The sequence below is a fragment of the Anopheles arabiensis genome, chromosome 3 (assembly GCF_016920715.1).
Source record: "Anopheles arabiensis isolate DONGOLA chromosome 3, AaraD3, whole genome shotgun sequence".
Lineage (NCBI taxonomy): Eukaryota > Metazoa > Arthropoda > Insecta > Diptera > Culicidae > Anopheles > Anopheles arabiensis.
In genome coordinates, this window is record NC_053518.1 from 36,604,376 (window position 1) to 36,628,486 (window position 24,111).

At 44.4% G+C, this 24,111-nt stretch overlaps 1 protein-coding gene across 3 annotated transcripts in view; it reads left to right on the forward strand.

The window, feature by feature from the left end:
• LOC120904848 (phosphatidylinositol 3,4,5-trisphosphate 3-phosphatase and dual-specificity protein phosphatase PTEN) overlaps window positions 1–19,542 on the forward strand; it is a 48,813-nt gene extending 29,271 nt beyond the window's left edge. The window contains exons 5-10 of one of the 3 annotated variants that reach the window (XM_040315268.1): window positions 8,467–8,611; window positions 9,071–9,258; window positions 9,375–9,615; window positions 9,702–9,793; window positions 10,468–10,948; window positions 16,863–19,542. In XM_040315268.1, coding sequence (XP_040171202.1) covers window positions 8,467–8,611; window positions 9,071–9,258; window positions 9,375–9,615; window positions 9,702–9,793; window positions 10,468–10,948; window positions 16,863–17,659 — 1,944 coding nt within the window. In that variant the 3' untranslated portion in view covers window positions 17,660–19,542. Of the gene's footprint in view, window positions 1–8,466; window positions 8,612–9,070; window positions 9,259–9,374; window positions 9,616–9,701; window positions 9,794–10,467; window positions 14,429–16,862 lie in introns of those variants that run through there. The other 2 variants (XM_040315266.1, XM_040315267.1) reach the window with 2 other exon arrangements.
• Window positions 19,543–24,111: the final 4,569 nt, after the last annotated feature.

Below are 24,111 nucleotides of genomic sequence, written 5' to 3' on the forward strand. Positions count from 1 at the left end.
AGGTTTTTTCAAGCAAATTTGAACGTCACTTTTTGACAGGACAGGTGAATTTTTTACTCAAACAGGCTTTCTGATAGTTTGACGAATACATAAAACACTATTAAAATCTTCATGCAGAAGCAGAATCGCTAAAAATCAACCCTCTAAATACATACCCCTGGGCTTATCCCACCTGTATATTATACCCACTTAGATAGCTCGAAAGCTGCTATACAATGCAAACAAGCTGATAGGCTGAAATTTCAGTCTACGATCTTCAAAAGGAAAGAGGTCCATTCATAGAGATTGACGTGGCAGCAACAATTAAGCTCAAAGTCTACACAAATAAATAAAAAAGGAACCAAGACCGTTGTCTTGCTCCACTGGGTTCCATCCAGAAGCAACAATGCTAATTATGAAATACTTTTTAAACATTTTATTCCAGTGTTTCGTGTTACAGAACACATTGTCCAGTATACATTTACAACATTTTAAAGCACAGTTGCTACAGAATCAACAATTCAATGATAACGTTCAATACCATGGACATAATTGATGCTATTTAATGGCTTAAGCGATCGCTGTAGATTATTAAGCTTGTTATTCTAATTACAACTTTTAATAGTTGCTTGAAAGTTATTGTACTTCTACATTTTTATCATTTACATAGAATATCGATGGAAATAAACGAGTAAATTGGAATACAATTGTACTTAAAATGAATTGTAATACATCCAGCAAAGCATTGTACATATTTAATTGCAATATTGTCTAACGATTTAAATGTCTCTTTTGTATTGTTTGAAAATAAAGAGACACCGAGTTGAATGTACAACAACGACGTTTTGTTTCTAAATAAGGGATTTATTAGTTAACGAATTGAACTTCGAATAAAATATTTGTTGTAAAATCATAGAGAAGTAAATAAGTAAAACTTTTCCAATAGTTTGAACATGTGTTACATGTTTATCACACTTACTTTGTTCTGATCCTTTCCTTGGAATGGTTAGAGGTTCTTAATTCGAAGAAAACAAAACAATAAACTGAGTAGATTTTATTATAAAACTATAAACCATTGTTTCTTTAACAGGGTTTTTTTTTCCATTCCTATAAACAACTTTTTATTTGTGTATAACAATTGTCTTTTGGAAAAGACACCGCTGCCTTACTTAAGACACACTTAATCACACGTCAGATGGTGTAAGCTATTCTGTCCAATTTAATAACACAATTGTCGTATTCGATTTATCAACTGTCAGATTCGGCACGGTTTCTTGTGGTAGTAGCAGTATTAACAAAGTTAATGTTATGATTTACTGGAATGTATGGTTTACTCTGCATCTTGCTTGAATAAAAGTAATGTGTTTGAATTCATTTTAATTTTTGCCAAATGTTGTCTAATGAAACAAACCGTGCCGTATCAGACAATCAAAGATAACAATTGTATTATTAAATTGGACAGAGTAGCTTTCACCATCTGGCGTGTGATCACGTGGTAGACAGCGGTGTTTATTCCAAAAGACAATTATTCCAGGAAAACCCTGTATTGTTAATTGTTATAGCCGACGAAGACTATCTATTTGTAGTGATTGTCGCTAAATTTTGACTTTTTTTTTGCCTAAGGCATCAATTTTTAACAGTGTGCATCAGAAAGAGTCAAATACTGTACACTTACAGAAAAAAATAAATGCGTTAGAATCAAAAATTGATTAGAGTCAACATTTAGCGGCAACTAATGTATCAATCAAAATCATTTTAAAAAATCATAATCGAATCTTACCTCTTACCTTGCTGATTTGTAACAGTTTCTTAGTTTAAACTGTCATTGAATGCACCAGACGTGTAGTATCCCTTCCGATGATGCCTTTTTTACGATCGTTTAACAGTGCAAAAGAGCACATTGCCAAACGGTGTCACTGCTGCTGCAAATTGAATGCACAATAAGTGATGGGTGATGGTGCACAACAGATGCACCACCATCACTACCGTGGGGGTCAAACACCCTTCCCACGGTCGCACGGCAGCAGCAGCAGCACGATCGAAGGAGGACGATGGAGACAGACACCTTGATTGTAAGCTCTCGGAAACATCAACCATTAGCAACTGTGTGTGTGTGTGTGTGTGCAATAAACGGAGGCTCGTGTATGTGTGTGAATTAGAGACAAAAAAACCTAACAACCCCACGTTGTGATTGTCAGCCGTCTTTGATAGAGCTGTAAATGTGTGAAATGTTGCCAGATGCAATTTACCCATCGCAGATGCATTGCTTCTCCCCCGTTCTCCCCGTACCTGTAGCAGAAGCAGCAGCAGCAACAGCTGACTATAGGTTGCAATCAATTATCGCGATAGCGATGATTTAACAATCAAATAATTTGCACATTTAGAGAGAGGGTTTTGTGAAAGCCGCCATGCATCATTCCATCACCCCCGCCGGGTCGGGCTCCTCCTCGCTCGGCTCGCATCGATAAAGATCACTTAATCGTTTCATCATTATTCGCGACTCGACAACGGACGGCATCATCATCATCGTCTGGGGGAGAAACGCGGGTGCTGCTGGTGGTGGTTAGTGGTGATACCTATAATGGTGTGTTGATGGCGATCTTTGCACCCCTCCCGGTGATGATCGTTGTCAGTCGTTCGTGTGTGCGGGACGACGGGGGGGAAGCGCAAGTGCATTGTTTCCGTGGACAAGAGCGGGTGGCAGTGTAGCGAGAGGCCGGTCGTCTGTGAGAAAATACACGCGCGCGCCAGTTGTCTCGGTCGGTCGCGGTCAGCGCATTATACACACAGCTCTCCTCCTCCTCCTGCTCCTCCTCTTTCTCCGTTCGCGAATGCTTTTTTCGATGATTGTACGCGCTAAACGTTACGCGCCCGTGCGCTAATCGAAGGTACTGCGGCTGGCGCATGTTGGCTGTCGCCTCAATTTACCATCCGTCAGAGCGGCTACTGCAGCTCGCTGTTGCTAGGGCCAAACGGTGGGCGAAAATTGTCGTGATTCTGCGAAAAGGGCGAACGCTGCTCGTTCTTGTACCGCCCGCGCCCGCTCTTTTAATTGAAGGATTGAACGGTTTTCCTTATCACGCTTCCCGGAACGCCTTTTTTAACGCGCGGCAAGCGGATGGTCGCGTGCGTTGGTTGGTGCGCTGCTGATGCTGTCGGTGGGGTGTGGTGCTGTTGCCATGCTCGAAGGCACTGGCAAAGTGTCGCCAGTTTTCCTTGATCAATCGGCAGGATGGGCGAAGGAGCGGGACGCACACATCCCATACACCCGAGTGCCTCTAGGATGGTGGCCTCCAGGCACCGTCTCCGCTGGCTAGCGACGCGTAGGTGGGTTGCAAATATGGGCCTGTGTGGTGTGTTTGTGCCCGGAACTCTGCTGTCTGTTCACACATCCGGTAATGGGGATGAGATTGGTTTGCGCCGGTAGCAATTTTCCAATGCTGCTCGCTCTGCTTCTCTCGCAGCTTCGCAGCAATTTCCATTCGCCTGTGTGGTGCCACCAACAGCAGACGCGCAGACACAACACAACCCAGCTCTCCGATTATTCCGCCCAAACGATGAGCAATTAACATTTTATTTTAGAATATCGATCGCCGCGCACACACCTGGCTGTGTGTATCCAACATCAGGATGCATGGGGAGACGCCGGATGGTGTGTTGTGTCTCGAATTATGCCTGCTGCTGGCACATGAAGTGTGAAGGTTGTGAAGGAGAGATTTGGATGTGCTATTGCGTGGAAAAATGGCGAAGGAGAATTATGTAGACGAATGAGGCGTCTCGTTAAAAGTAATGCTGGAAATATTTGTTTGCATTGATGAGTTTGAAATTTCTTCGTTCCATTTTTTCAAACTTTTTGTATTTGTTTTATTGAGATAAGACAGTAGGAAGCTGGGTGTATTGCTTCTTGGAATTGAAGTAGACAAAACATTATTGTTTCTTTCGTTTGTTTGCTCAACCAGGATCAAGCGCTACAAAAGCGCAACATCTATTAATGTAAGCTTGATAGTATAGTGTTTAAAATCCTCAAACTGATTGCTGCATTGATTAGAGTTGGACAAAACGATGATTTGACGGGAATGTGAACGGTTCAGTTCATATGTTAACGTTGGTATTAAAGACTTTGTTCTTCTGGCGGTAGAAAAAAAGCTAAGCGAGATAATTTCTTTCCATGAACATCCTTTGAAAGGTAGTTATTAAAGCTTTCTCACAAAAATAAATCCACGACCATGCAGGCTGCCTTTGGTCAGTTATTCGGATTTTTGCCATGTCGGACGAAGATATGCGTGTCGGCATGTTTTAAGGGGTCTACCTTCGTTTTTTATCAATTCCTCCCAAGTTTTCGCAAGAAAATGATAGCAGTAGAACTTTTGCATTATATTTGTCTAGAAAAAAAAAATGATGGGACACAGTTGGGGAATGTTGGACCAGTTCGCGGACTATCGAAATTCCAACGAAATTCACCCAAAACTGAGTTTTGGTGTCATTGCTTGCCGCGGCGAAGACAGTGGACGCAATTTCTGCTTCCTAATATGTTTGTTCATGTTTTCCAGGTCATTATTTCACTGTTTGACCGGTTGCATCGACCGCTCCGCCAAGCGAATGCAGCGATGTAGCGACTTGTCCCTCGGTTGCCATTTTCTGCATTCTTTGAAGCTTCTTGTCGCTGAGAGATGTCGACGATTAAGAACTGGGTTTTCTTTCGATGCTCTGATTGTTCTATAATAGTGCCGAGATGTTGTAGATACCGGAACAGGCTAATACAACGTTCACAAACTGCCGCACGGAGTCCGTTTTAGACGCTACAGGGTGTCGTTCTATGATCACACACGCTGCTAAACGAAGTTGTCTAACTTTTATGGCCATCACAGTTAGAGTTCGACTGCTAGAGGTGTCAAATTTTGTCTACTGACTCGTGGGATACTATTATTGAAAGTTAAGATAAACCCTTGGAAAAAACGCCAATTTTTGTAAACGTTATTATATAATTTTAGTACATTTTATATCTTTACTGTGTCTCGTCAAGAGATAGTTCTATAATTTGTTGAAAAATTTGAGTTTTGCACTTACTTATCTGCCACTTATTTTGCACTGGGGGTGGTCCCATTGTACAGTTGTCAACTCGAACGACTCAATAACATGCCCGTCATGGGTTCAAGCCCAGAATGGACCGTCCTCCAAGGATTGACGCAAGGAAGCAAGGATTGACTATCCGGCTGCGTGATAATTAATTAAGTCTTGAAAGGCTGTAAAGGCTGGCATCTCCGCGTAGGACGTTACGCCAAATAGAAGAAGAAGAAGAATTTATATGGCACTATAGATCTTATTTTGTTGCCCTTGAATTAGTTGATCTCGTTTTTTAACTCAATTTTAACGCACATCGTGGGTTCAAAATTCATATGTCCACATGATGCATGCACCCTTTTGCAAGGATTGACTATCCGTCTCCGTGGTACTCACTAAGTCGCCAGTAGACCGTTACGCCAGATAGTAGAAGATGGACTTTTTGGATTAACACAGGAGGCATCTAAGTTAGAAGATATGCCTTTATTCCGTAGTTAATATCTACAATGCACACAAGCTGTATTGTTATTCTGCTTCTCCAAAGCAATAATTAAATCAAGACTCTTACAACCTCTTACAGGCTTCCCACATGCTGGATGGAGCGTTTTTAAATTAGTGCTTCATGATATAATAGGCTCAATTGTGGTTCGAGCAGTGACACTTTCTGATTGATGATGATTTTTTTTTATTTTAATTTTTCTGATATACTTTTTCCATATTTAGTTCCTTAAATAATAATACAAAAATTGGTTAGTTTTGTTCATTGATGATTTTAGCTGCACTCGCTTAAAACACTATACCCTCGTTCAATCCATTTTATCACAAACGTGTTTGCGTTAGATCTTTCAAGTTTTATTAAGCGTCTACTTACAATTTATTTAGCATTATTGTCAATCATAAAATGCATGTCTTTTTTCCAGTTGCTGCATATTTAAAAATAAATTTCCATAAACCATACTTTACTGTACATTGCAAGTATGTCATCTTTTCCTTTTTTTCTCTCCTTATTCCAATGTATTTGTATCAAACTTGTATATGCTCTGCTCTGTGTATTTCTCGTTTATTAATATGTATCAGAGTGTTAAACGCTTTGCAGCCCTCAGCCAAGCTCACATTTTAATCAAATTAGACACGGCTACAGCCCCGACGTGCCAACGACTTCCGCAGTAAGTTGCTGCTGCCTGCTCTCTGGTTCACCATGAAACACGCACACACACGCACACGTACACATGGTCGTATCGGGCTCGACACGCGATACTTTGCCGAGTTAAAAGGCAAAGGCAGTGTTTTGAGGCGGATTATGCAAGCCGCGGGATCACAATGTGCTTAAACATGCAAATTTGCTCGATCTTGTGCAGCGTGATTGCAGGTGAAGATAGAAACGGGAAGACAGAAAACGGGAAAGAACAAGTAGTAATACCGCATACGAAGGCGCAGGCAGGCGCAGGCAGTTTATCTTACGCCCTGCCCGCGCGAACCGTGCGCCATCATCTTCTGATGTCGCTGTGGGGATCGTTCGTTTCTCGCCCATCCCCTCCTCATCATGTGTGTGTGTGTGTCGGTGTGCAGCGACAGGGAATTGGATTGGTGCAATAAAATAAGATGCATCATATACACCTACACACTCCACACACTCGCTCTCCATCTCGTTGCCTCCTCTCGCATTAGCGATCAATGCAAGAAGCGCTTGTGAGACGCGCGCGCGATGCAAATGACGTTTACTTGATTGCTCTCGAGCTGCCGGGGTTGCCGGTGCTGCCGCTGCTGCTGCTGCTACTGCCGCCGTTGCAATTTGGTTGATGTGATTATAGCATGATGTTCTTCCAATCTGCGCTCTACTGCCCGCACGCCTACGTAAATCATTTGAGCGAATGTGCAGAAGCAGAGGGGGGGAAACACACACTGTAACTGCAGCTCTGATTGTTAGGCGGCCGTTTGACACGAGAGGGGTGTGTTTGGTTGAAGGTTAAACTGATGGTAGGTCGCGCGCTATACTGCCTGCCTTACTACACTGCTCGAGGCCGGGCCAGTAGAAGCGTGACTTTCAGGAAATGGATTGATAATCGTGCGCACAAGAGAGTCGGGGTTTTTTGCCAGCAAACGCGATGTTTTATATTTGTTTAGCATAACGCATGGGAAAGTTACGTTACGTTAGAATGATGATGTGGACAGAATTTGGTGATTAAATAGTTTTGTTTGGCAATTAGGTTTGGTTTTTGGAGCATCTCAAACAAAGGAAGAAATACTTAAAAATATGAATAAACTAATTCCACTACAAAACAAACCATAAACAATCACATTGCATTATTCTAGTGCAATCTCTCTACCAACAAGATGGCTCCAAGTAACGAGAAGTGCAATGGTCTCTAAATTAAGGCCCATGTGGCTCTTGAGAACCTAAAATGCGCTCCATGATGATTTTGTAAAGGAAGTCTATTATTTTAATATGTCCATCAAACTTTAGTTTCATGTTTTTAAAAGACGAAACTCAAGGTACAATAATAAAAAGCTGTAAAAATTTGATACATTGACTCATTATTTGCTTATCTTAACGAGTTTTAAGCGTATTATTAACTTTAACTTTAACTTGTAGCCCTCAACAACATTTCGGTTTTTTTGTGTTTTAATATATCCTTGAAATGAATAAGAACATGAACGAAAGATCCACGAAAGAAATGTTATATTGGCATGAATACGATAATTAGGCTCTTCTAAAATACATTAAACAAGGGAAGAAACACTGAAACTAGTGGAGCTCACTGTACGAGGGTCCACGTAAATTCACTGTAAAAAGAATGAAATTGAAATAGATTAAAACCATACTGCTTGTTATGCGAGATATATAACAGCAACGAGTTGTAGTATTATCAGACGATTGTTATTTGATAATTATTAAATAAATTATTGTTATTTGATAATTATACAAAAAATAAATAATTTTAGAGAGGCTCAACTATTTTTCTGAGAATAAACGAAATACATTCAAATATTTATCAACCAAAATCCTCCATTCACCCCAACTATCTCCAGATTTTGATTGATCACTGTCAATCATGATGATATTAATTTGTAAAAAAGTTTCTTCTATTTTGTGTAAACGTCCTACGCGGACATACCGGCCTGTACAGGCTTTCGAAACTTTATTCAATGCCACGTAGGCGGGATAGTCAGTCCTTACTACGGAGGGACGGTCCATTCCGGGCCTGAACCCATTACGGGCGTATTATTGGGTCGTTCGAGTTGACGAATGTATCACGGGTCCGCCCCATAATATAGTTAATTAAGTTTCATCGATCGGATTACTAGATTTTTGCATCCATTACATACCCCAAATATTGTTGAACTATCTCTGCACAGAATAGAACATTAACAAAACTTATCTGTCTCTTATTTATTCATAATTCTTTCATTTCTTCTATTTTACAGTACCATGCCGAATATCCGTTCAAGGATCATAACCCGCCGGATATCGAACTGATCGACAAGTTCTGCAAAGATGTGGACAGCTTCCTGAATGCGGATAGTTCGCATGTCGTGGCGATCCACTGCAAGGCTGGCAAAGGACGCACGGGTAAGTTTTTCAGAGATGCACAATATTGATCACCACCGTTGCACAAGTTGCACAAAGTTTGTCACTTATAAATATTGTTACATATGGTTATTGGTATTACAAGGTGTCTTTGAAAGCATTAAATATTGATAGACACACACAAAAACGGATGTATTTAGCTTTCGGTATGCAATCGATAAGGGAGTGTGCCCTATGAATGAATCGAGTTTGTTCGTTACCCCTTATCGCGACCCATTATCGTCCATTGTTACGATTTAGCCACACCTTCACTTTGTCGTGTTTCGAACATTCGATGCATTTTGCTTTGAAACAAAGTCAGTAAGCTACGGAAAAAATCACCCTAATCTTGTTGAGATCAACAGTACTATTCCCCGGGGGCCGCAAACAGGGAAATGATTTTGTATAAAACTCTGCAGCAAACTACTTTACTCTACGTCTCTACCTTTTTCCCTTCACCAGGAACAATGATCTGCTGCTACTTGCTGTACAACAACAGCTTCCAGACAGCCCACGAGGCACTGACGTATTATGCGGAAAAGCGCACGAAGGATAAGAAAGGGGTCACCATTCCTTCGCAGCGCCGCTACGTGGTGTACTACGAGCAGCTGTTGCGCCAAAACCTAACGTACCGGAAGGTGTCGCTCTATGTAAGCTCTGTTCCGAGAAGCTTCCAATCGCCTGTTCTCACTTGCACATAACAGTTTAACTGCGTATTAACTCTACCTACCGTTATCCTTCTCCTCCGCCTCTTCTTCGTGTTTAGATTCTTGAGCTGCGCATCTTTCCCGCCGATTTGCCGTTGAAGGTAGGCTCGATCCAGCAGAAGGACATGAAGGAACCGCTGCCGCTGGTGAAGTTCCGGCGCACGGACCACTACATATCGGTCGAGCTCGACTGCTGTATGCCACTGGCCGGCGACGTGAAGGTCGAGTTTCGACCGAACAAACTCGACAAAGGGTGGCACTTTTGGTTCAATACGTTTTTCGTCGAGCTAGCTGGTGCCGGTAAGTGAACCAGTAGTAGTGTTCTATTGAAAGGTATAGTAATCTAAAATGTGTTCTGGCTACAATATTTTCACGCTTCGGAACAGAAGACCAATCACAGGGCCGATTCGTCCTGACACTGGACAAACAAGAGATTGACGACGCGCACAAAGGTAGCGCCAAAAAGTGCCCCGAACAGGTATGTAGAGTTTAGTGGAGGGAGCTTGGATTCGGACCTACTCGATTTCGATTCCGTGTTAGGAATCAATTCCTGAACCGATTCCGCAGCCAATTCCAGAGTTGAATTCGAAATCGATTCCGGAATCGGAATAGGTTTCTGAATCAGAATTGGCTCCGGAATCGGAGTCGACCTCTGGGAATCGCAATTTGTTCCGGTACCAGAATCAGAATTGAATCCAGAATTGGAATTAGCTCCGGAATGAGAATCAGTTCTTGAAATAAAATAACAAGTTCCAGAAGCGAAATCAGTCCCGGAATCTCCATGAGAATGGATCGTTTACAAGTAAATTTTGATTCTTTGCGGATATCAATTCGTGGCATCATTAGATCCAAATGTCTCTTCTTATGGAGATGTCGAAACCCCGACTCCGATTTCGAAGCTGATTCTGATTTTGGAGCCAATTGCGATTCCGGAGCTGATTTCGATTTCGAAGCCAATTATGATCCCATAGTCAATTCCGGAGCTGATTCCGATTGCGGAGCCAATTCCGGAAACTGTTTTCGGACCTCTTATCCAGAATCAATTCCGGAATCAATTGAGCTAGCTGTAATCACTAGTAGGGTTGGCTGTCTCTCCAATGGCGTACGTTACACTAAAATCTTTTTAATGTTGCATTCCTTTTTGTGTTGTAGGTGCAAGTGTTTCTCAATCGACGGGGTGAGTGCGTTGACACGATGGACGCCCGGCCTGTGCCGCAGTCAGTGGTCGAGGGACCGCAAAAGAACGCTACACACACGAACAACCACCATCACGTCGTGCCGTACCAGCATCACACGGTACAGCACGAGCAGCAGCTGCAGCAACAGCGCCAGTACCTGGCTATGCGCGAGCAGTCGAACCGGAGCCAATCGCTGATCCCTAGCTCCAACTATACCGACCCACAGCAGCTACACCACCGATCGGTGAACAACAACCGTGCATCGTTGGGAGGCAACCAACAGAATAGTGGCATTTTTTACGGTATCGGTATGAAGACTGCGGACGTTGAACAACGGCAGGCGGCACAACAGCAGAAGCAGCAGCACCAGCAGCAGCAGCAGCTTCAGCAACAGCAGCGGCAGCTGAACCATTCCGGCGGCTCTTCCGAGGGTACCGACGAAGACTGGGAATCCGGTGAGTGTCAAACAGTAGTATCGGAAACCATGTGCAAATCAAGAACAACAGCTACCAACTCAGCAACAACCGCGAATACAGCAACAGCAACAGCTACGATTACCTCCGCCACTGCTACAGCAACAGCAGCAGCAACAACAACAACAACAATCCCCAGTACAACAACACCTAATACCAAACCCAACCAAAACAACCGCAGTAGTAGTAGTTCCGTTTTTCCATCATCACCACCACCATCCGCCATCCGGGCAGCAGCGACGGTGGCCGCAGCAACTGGAGTATCGGTAGCCAGCAGCAGCAAACCCCGCCTCATCTCCTCCCTTCCCTCCTCCTCCGCTCCTCGTCGTTGTATCAGCGACAACGAGAACTACCTTCTTACCCGTAGTAGTTGTGGGCTCATCACTAAAAGTAGTCAAAGTAGTTACGATCAGCTCGTCGAACACGAACAACAACTTCCCTTTAGTAGCGATAGTAGTTCTACTACCACCACCATCATCACCAATACACCCAACCAGACTTTTAACCAAATCGGTCGGATCCATCCGATCCAAATGCAGCCGGTGGCGGCCACACCACCACCATCACTGTCACCGCACGGTGATGATGATGATGGCCTATTCCGACCTGGTTCGGATAGCTCTTCGCTGGCCGTTATGCTGTACGATGCCGGTGCGCTACAGTTTGCAGGTGCCAGCGGTGGAAGCGATGCACGTGCGTCGCAAGAATCTCACGCTTTGCTTGCCGGTGCAACTGCTGCCGTGGTATTGCCCGGGCGGGAGGGTACGATAGGGCATGGTAGCGTTGGGGCGTCTAGCGTTAAGGTAAGCGCTTCGTCGGAGGACCAACTTGCCGACAGCGGCAAGAGCGGAGTTGCTAGTGGAGGTGCCGGTGGTGGTAGTAGCGGGAAGAGCAAATTCTCGTCCCCCTCGCCGTTCCACCGGTTCGGGATGGCCATGCGGCGCAAGAAGAAACGGTCGCTGAAGCTAAAGCACGCTGCCGGCAGTGGCAATGGCGCTCTCGGTGGGAACACACTGTACGGGTCCTGCGCCAGCAATCTGTCGGGCGTATCGATGGGCAACGGGTCGGCCAAGGGAAAAGGATCCGGTGGCGGTGCCGGCGATGCCAGTGGAGGAAGCAGCGGCAGCAGAACGAAGCTAAAGTTTCGCTGGCTGCGCAACATGCGCAGCGATCCGAACTTGAAGGAAACGCTGGCCAAGAGCGTGCAGCTGCGCACCACCAATCCTCTCGGCACGGGCGCCAGTTGCATTGTCGGGGAAGCGGCGAAGAGTACCGAGCGCAGCACGGGCGGCGTCACCATTCCCAAGAGCCCGACGGTGCCCTCCACAAAGATGCCCATACCGAACGTCCCCGGTACGGCGAGCGACGCGGTGGGAAGCTTGAAAGAGATCGCTGGCTGTAATCTGCCCACCGATTACTACTCCTTTCTCTGTGATAACCAGCTGAGCTACGAATCTCCGGGCAAAAGCCCGGGTCATCTGATGCGGCTAGAGCTGGCGCTCGCGCGTCGTCCGTCCACCATCGAGGAGGTGCTGCTGCAACCGGCCGGACCGCCGACACCGCCGCCGCAGCCGCCTTCTCCTCCTCCTCCGGCTCCGCTGCTCTCATCGGCACCACCGGCAGCGATCACCGTGTCGGACACCGACTGTAGCGTGGTGAAGCCGAGAGCGACGAACGTAAAGATCGGATTCAACGTCAGTCCGGTGCCGCCGGCGTCACCGACCGAAGGCACCAGGCACAGTTCGATCGAGAGTTCGTTTGAGATTATCAACAAAAGCGATGCGCCGTTGGACGCGGCAGAGGAGCATCTATCGCCCGGTGGCGGTGACAGTGGGACGCTCGTTGCAGCCGGCAGCGGGCACAGCTTCTGTAACAAACTGCTGCAACACATCGTTACCTCGGTAGGTGGTGGAAGCAAGGCAAAGGATTCGCCGGTGCCGAGCGAAACCAGAAAGCAGGACAGTGATGAACGGTTCGAGTGTCCCACCGCCACGCACAGCTCCAGTCGTTCGTCGTCTTCATGCTCTTCACTGGCGGTGGCACCATCAGCAGCAGCCGTCGCAGTACAAGCAACCGGCGGAAGTCCCGTCCTTGCCCGCAGCAACCGTTGCGCACCGTTCTCGTTCCGCGAGCTTAGTGCCGAGCTGCGCGCGGCCATGAAGATACCGATACCGAAGCATCGCTCAGCCACAGCAGCGGCAACGGGGCCGGCGGCACCATCGTCCTCGTCCTCCTCCTCCTCCTCGTCGAACATTGCGGCCGGCGGTGGCTCGACCGTTCGTTCAATCGAACGTACCTTGAGTGCTCCCGTAGCAGTGCAAACGCTCGATACCAGTGGGCCCGAATGCGAGATCGCTAGCTTCCCATCATCTGCCGGCAACGGCACCTCCACTAGCAACACCACCAACGCAGCACCACCACCCTCCATCATGCTCAATCGATCGCAGTCCGATCGTCAGCTTGGTGATGATCATAGATCAAGCCACCGATAGCAACTCGGGTCACTCGCTACCGCGCCGGAAGTGGTGTCCTTCCTGTTGATTTTTTCCCCGTAGATTTTCCCTTTCTTGACACACATTACCACCACACACCCCCTGTGACCCCTACCAAAACTCGCTTCATACATACACACAAAATTACACTCACGCACACACATACAACTAGACATGCTGACAACCACGTTCGTTCGTTTGTATCGAGAGAAAGATTGGAGTAGATATATGCAACAAATGTATCTTTATAGTCTTTCCGTTACACAAAACAAGTCGCGTGTGGATTTATATGAACAGTATCGCATTCACAGTATCGTTTCGACCTGCAGACACAATCGACTATAAATGGACGTGTATGAGCGGAGATGAGGTGTGTGAGCAGAGACAGATGAAAAGAGAGAGAGAGAGAGTTTATAACAGCTAGTACACATTTCAATTGGCAAGCATTGCTGTGATTTAAAAACGTTCGATTGTTGAAGAAACGAAATATCGAGTAAGAGAGAGAGAGAGAGAGAGAGAGAGAGAGAGAGAGAGAGAGAGAGAGAGAGAGAGAGAGAGAGAGAGAGAGAGAGAGAGAGAGAGAGAGAGAAAGAGCGAAAGAGGTAGGGTCGATAAATAAGTATAATATGATAAGGGAATAGTACGTAGTAAGTCCGAATGCTGTTTATTTTAATGTGCGCAGTGGAGATGTGTAACGTGGCTACTTAAGAGAAAGCTAGAGAAAGCATATTATTTGTTGTATTAGTGTTTTGTTCTAATTTCGAAATCGAAATTTAGTGAGTGCGTGTACAAACAGAGCCCTGTGTGTTGTGTGGTAGCTGCGCGGGTCACGATTTTAGCAAGTAGAGAAGAGCAGGAAGTACAAGACACACAGATCGATACACAAAGCTCATCATTGAAACCATTTGAACGAAGCAACGAACCTGTGCGGCAGTTTCAAAGATAAATCGGTTTAGTTAATGATGGTCAATTCGTAATTGTTTAGCTGTGTACAGGCAGTCCCCGAGATACACGGTACCTCTTATACGCGGATTCGGAGATACGCGGTTTTCAAAATTTGACAGTTCTTGGAGCAAATTGTACTGATTTGACACATCCATTGTCAAAAAACCAAATAATTTCCGTGTTGATCGAATGTAAAATGCCATTTAAAAAGGTTTAAAACTGTTCAATTCATTAGAAACATATCAAATAATTAATTTGGTGGCTAAAACCACCCCATACTTGCAAAATTGCACGAAAATTAGTGATATTTTGGCTGGAAATCACGAGATTCGACTTACGCGGAAATTCGAGATACGCGGTATTTTGCGGCCGTTTTCGGTCCCCAATAACCGTGTATCTCGGGGACCGCCTGTATAGTTTTTAAATTGCCAGGAAGAGAAATGAGGTCCGCGCCCCGGTTAATCTTTTGTTTTTGTTATTTTCTTCCATGGAGCACCTTTTTCACAGCAAATTTCTTCTTTTGATGCCCCATGCAAATAGTTTCTATTGCAGCAGTAGTAGTAGGTAGTATTAGTAGTAGATGAGGTAAATCCACCCCAAGCACGATGATAGAAAGATCCCATTTTGTCGTTAATTTGTTAGTGTAATGTTACGTGGGCGCGTGTTAAGATTTGTTTTGTTTAGTAGCCGTTGTTTTTGTGTTTAGATTATGTTTTGTTTATGTCTGTCTGTTTTTTTTTAGCCTACAGTGAATCTTTAGAGCGTTTCCACACTGTTTCCGCGATACGCGTTAAGTTTATGCTAAAAACCCCTATTTTCGATTTGATGGATGGATTAAAGAGAAGCAATCCTTCAAGCGTTACAACCAAAAACCAACACATTGCCCCCGGGTTGTTAATTTATTTTCTCGTTCGTCGCCGCCGTATGGGAAAGCGACAGCAGCTCCCCTCGTGTTATTCGTTTTGTGGAAAAAAGAAATTGAGAAATTCAACGGCGCTTGTTGATACCTCATTGTTTTCTGCACGTACGCTTGTAACTACTATATTAAACACTACCCCGGTTTTGTATTTGTGTAAAAAAATCACTGCGGCGCATTCATCACATTTATCTATCCATGCGGCGGGGGTATGTGTGTGTGTACATGCGGCTGTGTAGGCTTATTGGGCTATAAAAAGCACATTACATGTAACTATCTTCACCCCTCCCATCTGCGTCTGTTATCTGCTCCTCTCACATTATTCAGGTTGGATTTAACAAGTTTACCAAGGACACAGGACACACAGGACGTGACCGACCTATAACCACCATAACTTTGTTAACACGATACGATAAAAAAGGTGTACGGTTTCTATGTTCATTTGTATATTCTTGCACACGTTTTATTATTTTGCAAATATCAGTTACGCAAAGCGCACATCGACTAACGGCTAATCGGACATATATTAGCACAATAATACACTCTCCAACCCATACACAAACACAAACACACACATACACACACTTCTCTAAATGGAATGGATATCGTACCAACACAATCATCATCTCCTAGTTCATCCCTATCTCCCTTTATCCAAAACATCACTTATTCATTAATCTACTTTTAATGATTTAAAATTAATAATTTCACGTTGTCATCTTACCAACACGCATCCTATTGTCACTCGTACTAAATGTGCTGCACACGAGCAAATTACCAAATTTGTTTGTACAGAAGAGGGTACTCTGGAGCACGGGAATGTGTTTCATTGGAAATGGACAAACGATCACTAAAAATCCTACCTCTAAAACTAAGTTAGATGTAATGTTCGCACGCTTCTTGTGATACTGTTACATGTTACATGTAATATTGCTGCACACACAACGTTGAATAACTTTCCCGTTTTGTGTATAGGGTCCTTTCCAGGGTTAAATGATTGTTGGAAGAAGTTACCGACAAATCGTGATTATTATAGGTCTGGTGGATGGAAGTAGATCGCAAACAAAAAAAACAGATCTTGACAGGTGATTACTTAAATCACTGTCTGGTGTACTGTATACTAAAAGTACGTAACATTCGCTTAGTATGATTGTACAAATTAAGTAGAAACTCTCATCTAATAACGCCCTGTGGTGCCGATCATAAGACCATACAAATTGGAAGGAAACCTAGCAATACTATTCGTGCGTAACAGGCATTGCCGCAGCGCCCCTTCGACAGGCTCCCTTATCCTTATCACCAACGTCCTCTGTCGCAAAATTTTCCATTCTCCTTCTTTCCGCATGTTGTAGAATTCTGAAAGGCTTTTCTATCACAGCGAAGACGAAGAAAAGTGATGCCGCGATGAACAACATATGTTGTACCCATGATAGTGGTCAATTACCTCTGTGTGTCTGTATCTTTACTCTCCCCCCTCCCGTGTATGCTTTGAACTTACCAATGACCACACCACTATTACCGCCAACCACTCCCTTCCCTGCAGGTAAAGGCACCTGGTTCGGCGGCTCGTTCGTCGGCCACATCAACAAAACGTTCAAGAGGATCACGTCCCACGTCCGTGGTTCCCCGACCATTTCCTCCTCCACCTGCGCTGCCGATGATGGGCAGGAAGAGGGGCTAGCTGCCTCCACCTCGTTCCGAAGGGCCGGCGATCGACAGGACGGCGATCGTGGCGAGCAGCGACCCCCATCGAAGACGATGATGTCACGGTTTACCAGCTCCATGTTGAATCTGACCCGGTTCGTTTCGCCGACCGGGGGCGATACGTCCGAAACGAGCTCCCTGGCCTACATGCCGTCGCCCAGCGTTGCCTCCGCGTCCTCGTCGGCATCGGTGCAGGAGGACGGAGTGGTGGGCGGGGAGCGTTCGGACATGTCATCGTTGGATCACCTACGGCAAGCGCTGCTGTCATCGGCGGTCGTGGAACCGCCGGGGTACGGTGAAACCGGCACGGACACGGACGATAGCGGGCTGCCGACGCGACCACCGTCGCACGTCGGGCACATCGATCGGTTTGACGTACCGTTCGATGGCGAGCGGCACCACCACCGACTGGTCGTGGAAAAGTCATCTTCGGAGAAGATGCTGCAAACGAACGTCCTCGATGGGGCGGAGTACTATCAGTACGCGTTTCGGCGCGGTTCGTCCGACGATCGGATGCCTTCTGGGGCCGCTGGCGGCGGTGCTGCTGCTGGTGCCTGTCCGCCCGACAGTGGTCGCGGCAGTACCGAACAAACGTCTGACGCTAGTCGCGATACGAACACTAAAAAAACGAAATGAAAGGGCGAAATTGTAAATGTAAAGTCAGGCAGACTAGGAGCAGGAACAAGGGGCGTGTGCGTCGTTGCAGATGTTCATATATTGTACCTATAGTGTAGCCAGCCAGTCCGCTTGCCCAGTGCAGCCGAAAGTACCCAGTACGATAGGGGTTTAGCAAACCTATAAACTAACATTTTGACACAGCGAGTTAAGGCTAGTACAACGCGCCACTAAGAGATGTAATATTTTATTGTATGGCGATCATACTGTATGGAAATAGTATGATCGTTGGATGTGAAAACGTACGTTTTCGAACCATTCTTCGATTGAGTCGAAGGTTATGATCCTTATTGTTGCCCTTTTGTTTTCGATAAATTGCTTCCAATGCCCGTGTGGTGTCATCCGTTCGTCGGTGGTGAAGGAAATTTCCCTCTCATCGCATCGATCTGATCGATCGATACACACGAAGGCTTTCTTATCCGGTTCGTTTTAAACGATCTTTGCAATTAATATCCGTTATCATGCGTGCACAGACACCAACGATTTCTCGGAAAACGTTTCAAAACGCAAAGCAATTGTTGTTGACGCACGCACCCGTAAAAAAGCGACGTTGTGCAGCTTTGATTTCGAAAGCAAAAAGAAGGTAGTTGAGCTTTAGCATGAAAGCCGCCGGAGAGGTGTCTCTGAAGTCTGAAGTGCGCTAATCGTTTTGCATTAACCACCACCCCAGACGGTAGTGTATCCGGCGGAAGCAACGTGATATGAATGGGATCCGCATCCAAAGCCTTTTTGTTTTTGGAACAGTGAATAGCAAATCGAAACTGGATTTCGGTTTATGCTAGTTCGCAGCGGCATCACCATGTATTTTGGGTAAAAAATTGTTTTTATCGCAATAAACAATGTTCTTTAAATATGATGGCGCCGTACACACCAATCCGCGTCTTGTTGGATTCACGGTGCACCACTACATGAATGTAAATTATTTATTAAGATATAAAATTGTGATGATCGATATTAGAGGCAAAGTTAATAGACGCAAAAATCGTGTTCCGTTGTTTCTTAACTTTGCTCTGGTAAATATTTGCCACCGAAAAATCCACCGAGAGATTGGTTAAAAACGAAACGAAATCACTTGTTATCTACTATAAAGTGTGCGTTATCGGCGTAGATTCGTGTTAGGTTAAAGTAGGAGGAGGAAAGATTTTTCGAATTTTACAACAAATTTTTGTGCTGCAGTCCATTAGAGCGAAACACTTTCAAGCACCTGTGCAGCTGTGAACCGTGTGTGGCGAATGTAAATTGTGATTCCTTGTTTCTTTTTTTTAATACCCACCTGTCCTTTTCAGCCTTTTTCCTGCTTCTCTTGGTACTATCTCTTCCCTTTGTTGTACTGTTGAATGTCTAACCTGTTGCTCTTAAAGTTCATCTACTCCATACAGGATATAGTGTACTTCGTTTGAATGTGTACTAACAATTCTTCCATTTCTTTTCTTCTTCCATGCTGCATATGTTGCACGATGTGTCTGTCTTCCTACTACTACTACTACTACTACTACTACCGGCTGATCGGTTTAACGAACTGGATACTTTTCATATCGCTTCAATTTCTGCATGGCTTCACTAACACGATTAATGCTATTGTGCGCTGAAACGCTACTAACTCACTGCGCTACAATTACTAACACATGTGTGTCGATCTACCGTTGTTGCCGTCTGCCGTCTTGTTTATTGGTGGACAACTTTGCCTGTTTGCAAATTACGACAAAAACGCATCCAACCATCATCGCAGTAGAGTCACCGGAAAGCCTGATCCGCTACCGGCTGCTGTCGGAGCCGGAAATTGTTAATCTGCTCTCGTCCAACCCGTCCGGCGGCGTGTCCGAGACTGGCGAACAGCAGCATCCGCAAACCCACGACGACCAAAACGATTGTCCACCACAACCACCACCACCACCATCACTGGCAGCAGCACCATCGGGTAATCGGTGCTCGAGAAACTCGTACGACGCTGGCAGCAGCTCGGATGGCTCACCGACGGGTGTGGAGAAAAATGGCTGCAGTTCCGCTTCCGGAACGTCATCGTCCAGCTCGTCCGGGGAGACCGGAACGCAACACTCCCGGCCCGGTAGCAACGCTAGTGGTGGTGGCGGTGGTGGTGTGACCGATGTCCGGAACTGTACCCAACAAACGTCCCCAGCAGCTCCATCGAACATGGTTGAGGTGTAGAGTGGGCGGTTTTGTGGAATGCAAGTTATCCACCCCTATACGGTATTGCACATCCCGCCGTGTGTGTCCCTGGGTATCCTCTCACGCACACACACATTCACACACCTTCTTGCACAGGAACACATGCAAAAGTCATGCCGTCCACGGAAAAGCGAGAGAGGGAGAGAAAGAAAATAAAGTACAGTGCGCCAGCCTAATGGGCAAGTGCCGGTAATTAATTTGATAAAAAGAAAAATTCGCAAACCAAAAGAAAAGAAAAACCTCCAAGAAAAGATAACGAAGAAGATAACGCGGCGGCAACTAACACTGGGAACAACAAAAACGGTAGAAATTAACACAAAGCTAAGAAAATAGGTAATTTAACACAAATAATTAACAAGTGTATGGTAAAAGGGGGTTTGATGATTGTGATTGCCGCTTGGTGGTTGAGAACGGGAATTAGCAACACAAACTAACAGCAAATTTGCCTTTTTATTTTGTTCCCTCTTTTGTTGTACATTCCTGTTCTATCCTCGTCCCTTAAACGTTCCCATTTCCTTGGTTTGTTGTCCTGTTTTTGTTTTGTTTTTTTGTTTATCCTTTAGCATTCATAATATGTTTGTTTGTTTGTTTGTTTGTTTGTTTTTGTATATCGGGTTGTTTGTTTGATTTGTGTTGTGTCTGTGTGTTTTTCATGATTACACTTTTGTGTTCTCCTTTCTCTTTCTCCACTTGCGCACATATGCGCAGAACACATAACACCTACTCACGCGCGCACTGCACACTCGCACGTCCTAATTCACAACGGTTTGCTGCTGTCTGTGGCGCCCGTCCGTGTACCGTTTAAACCTTCAGCAAAGTAAATCTAACCAACCAACCAATTCCCAATTTTCCTATTTTTCCAGGTGAATCGACGCATCTATAAACGCGCGCGCACGTGTTCTGTGTTCTGCACACAACTTCCTTTGTTTCTCTGCACGCTTTTAGTTGTCTCCACTTTTCATTACACTTCTATTCTCTGTGTTGTGCTCTGTTTCCCTCACTCGTTCTCTCTCTCTCTCTCTTTATTTATCTGCACAATTTAAGAAAAATAGCTACTTACTGGCCACTGCTGGTAGAAATGGAGGAGAAAATGTACATACACGTATAAAAAACGCCGCCACCACCACCTCCCTGCACCTTCTTATGCACTTTTGGAACATTCGCACGCAAACAGCAAAACAAAACTAGACATGAGAGAGAGAGAACGAGAGAGCTTTGATAGGGAAAATCGGGAAAAAGCAAACAATACTCTATTGAGGAGATTGGTGTGTGTTTGGTGGTAAGGGAACGGACACGTCGTATGGTGTCCGCGTTATGATTGTAATTAATCGCCTTTAAAAGCAGACAACTACGGCGAACGGTGTATAAAAATTGTACATGCATTATTACCACCTTAAGACAACACCACTAAGAAGGAATAGCTGTGTTTTTTTGTGTGTATAGAATCCTATGTACATGTGTACTTGTGTGTGTGTGTGTGTGTATAGCGTTTAGCTCTGAGTATCATACAAAAGCATACAATTAGATTAGGCGAATATGGCGCAATGGTGATAACGAACAAATAGTAATCTAGTAAGAATCTAACGTAAGACAAGTTCGGTAGAATAAGGCGCGCAGTGTTTAGTGCAGTAACTTAGCGGGGGAGCGCAGCGGGGATAGATTGATTCCACACGATTAAGGATTCCCCGTGTCATGATCTTCTCCTCATACTGGAAAGTATTGCGTCGAGTTTCTCTTTCCTACACAAACAACAAAAGAAGCTTCTGCGCGTACTTATGCTGTGCGCTCTATACATAGTGTGGTGAGATTACGCTACAAACGTCTCACGTAAAATGCATCAATTTCGGTGACCAGCACTCTCCGTCGACGACGATCACGATCGCGATCACCACCGCTACACGACGATTTGATATCAAACAAATAGAGATGCCATCTGGAGGCTGTAGGAAGTTGTTGAATTATGTTTTCTTCTTCAAAAACGTCAAGCTAATAGTAGGGACAAGGTGTGTAGCTTTTAAGGTAATTTACTCTACATAGCGCGAAGAGAAAAGTAATTGCTATCGATGTGGCCATATATTGTTTAGCAATTGAAGTGCGTTGGTGTGTGTGAGTGTGTTGTTGTTGTAGGCCTGCTAACTCTTGTATCAGGCAGTAAGTCGGCAAACAACAGCAGAGAGCTTGGGCAGTGTAGGCAAAACCTTGGGGGTGAAAAATAGAATACAACTTAAGTGCAGAGAGTAGAGCTTGCGGTGTTCATGGTGGTCAAGGAAGAAAACACAACAAAACACACACACACACAAACAAACAAAATAATAAGGCTGTGGTATATAAGTTAAATTTCCAAGTTGTATAAACACAACACACCGAACACACTCACAAACGCGTACACACTTTGTTCAAAGCCTCTACTGTTTCGTACTACAGTGCGCAGAAGACACGTTTGGAGGAAGATCCTTCTTTTTTTTTTTGGTACATTTTGAATTCAAAAAGTGAAATGTCTTTCACTTTATTTGTCTATTAAGCTGCGTTGTTATGCGTTATGGTTAGTATAAGGGCGCGCGCGCATATGTGTGTCGTCCTTTTGTGTCGGGGTGTTCAGGTGTTCTCATAATTCCTTGATTCTTTCTTATTGGAAATAGACTTTTTAAGATAGGAATCTGGCCTAACGGGTTTTGGACAAGGTTATTGCAAATAGCTATTAGATTCCTATTGGGAAAACAATAAAAGCACACTATAGAGTCAAATTCCCATCGCATAAAGTAAATTTCCCTTAAGAAAGAATCAAAGAGTGTCCCACCCTTGAAAACCCCTCTAATGTCCTAGTTTCTTCCATTATTCTTTTCCCACTATGATGGGGAAGTTTGTTTTTATATGTTTGATGCAAACTTTGTTAGTTTGTAAGTTTTAATCGATAAATGTGTCTGTGTTTGTCTAGATGTAAAAAAAAGGCTAGAGATTATATATATTCGTTGCGTAATAGTATTGTTACATGTTCTATGTTTATTTTACTATTCTTCCAAATGCACATATACACACACACAGAAACAACACTTTCTACTTTGCCTTTGTTGGTTTTGGAAGAACTGTTTCTGGTGTTTTATTTGAAATTTTGCCAGATTCTTCCAACAACCGCCTTCTTCAGGAGCACCTTTCCCTTCCCCTTGTTCTTCGAAGTAATAATGATGATAATGATGAGCATTTTCTCCTTCTGCGAAGGGGTTTAGCCTAGAAGAAGGAGGGACACCCCAACATGTGTGTACCAAGATTTCATACAAACGCTGAAAATAGTCAAAAACACAAGCCATCACACACCGACACACGCACGCACACACAAACGCATGTGCAACAGCAGCATCACAACACACTCCTCTCGTTTTACTTTTCTATTCCTTATCAGCCTACTAGCAACTGTCGCGGTCTGTCTCGCATGATAAAATAGTGTATAAATGGTATCGATTTTCGTGTAGGAGAAAGGCAGCCTGTCGCAGGAGAGCGAACCCACACGTGCCCACGTGGCTGTGGATAGTGGAGGTAGTTTCGTAGCTAGTGTTTTTTGTGTGTAATTTAGTTGCTTCGCAGTACTTTGCTACAAGAAAAGGAGGAGGACACTCACACAATCGAAAAACGTTTGTTAACAAACGCGAAAAAAAAAACAAGCGAACAAGAAACTATTTAAAAGTATAGGTGTAAGAAGAATAGCGGCACGTGGTACACCACACTAACACACACAGCCACCTCCAAATGGTGGATCGAAAAAGAAAGTAATTATAACGAAATACTACGCACACTGGCGTCGTGTGTGTGTTTGCTCTTGTTCTCTTGCACGCTCGGCTGATTTAGCATAAGGAAGGAAGAGTTAAACGCTAAGAGAAAGTAGGGAGCGAAAAGAAGAAAAAATAAACACTAGAGTACAAAATCAATATGTAAGATTAGATATACTAGAGTGGTAAAATGCAAAAGTGTAAAATAAGAACAAAAAAAAAACAGGAGAAAAACACACAAGAAAACACATACACACACACACAAAAGATAAAAGTATAGAATGAAGCGAATGAATGTGTGTAAATAACGACAAAAAAACAACTTGCTTTTTATTCGCCCTATCCCACAAAGACGGCAAAAGACGGAAGGAGTAAAGTAAATAGCTAGTTTAGCATAAATCGTTAGTGTGGCGAGCATATGAGTGATGAGCGAAGTCGGAACAGCTTATATAGATGAAACTCTTT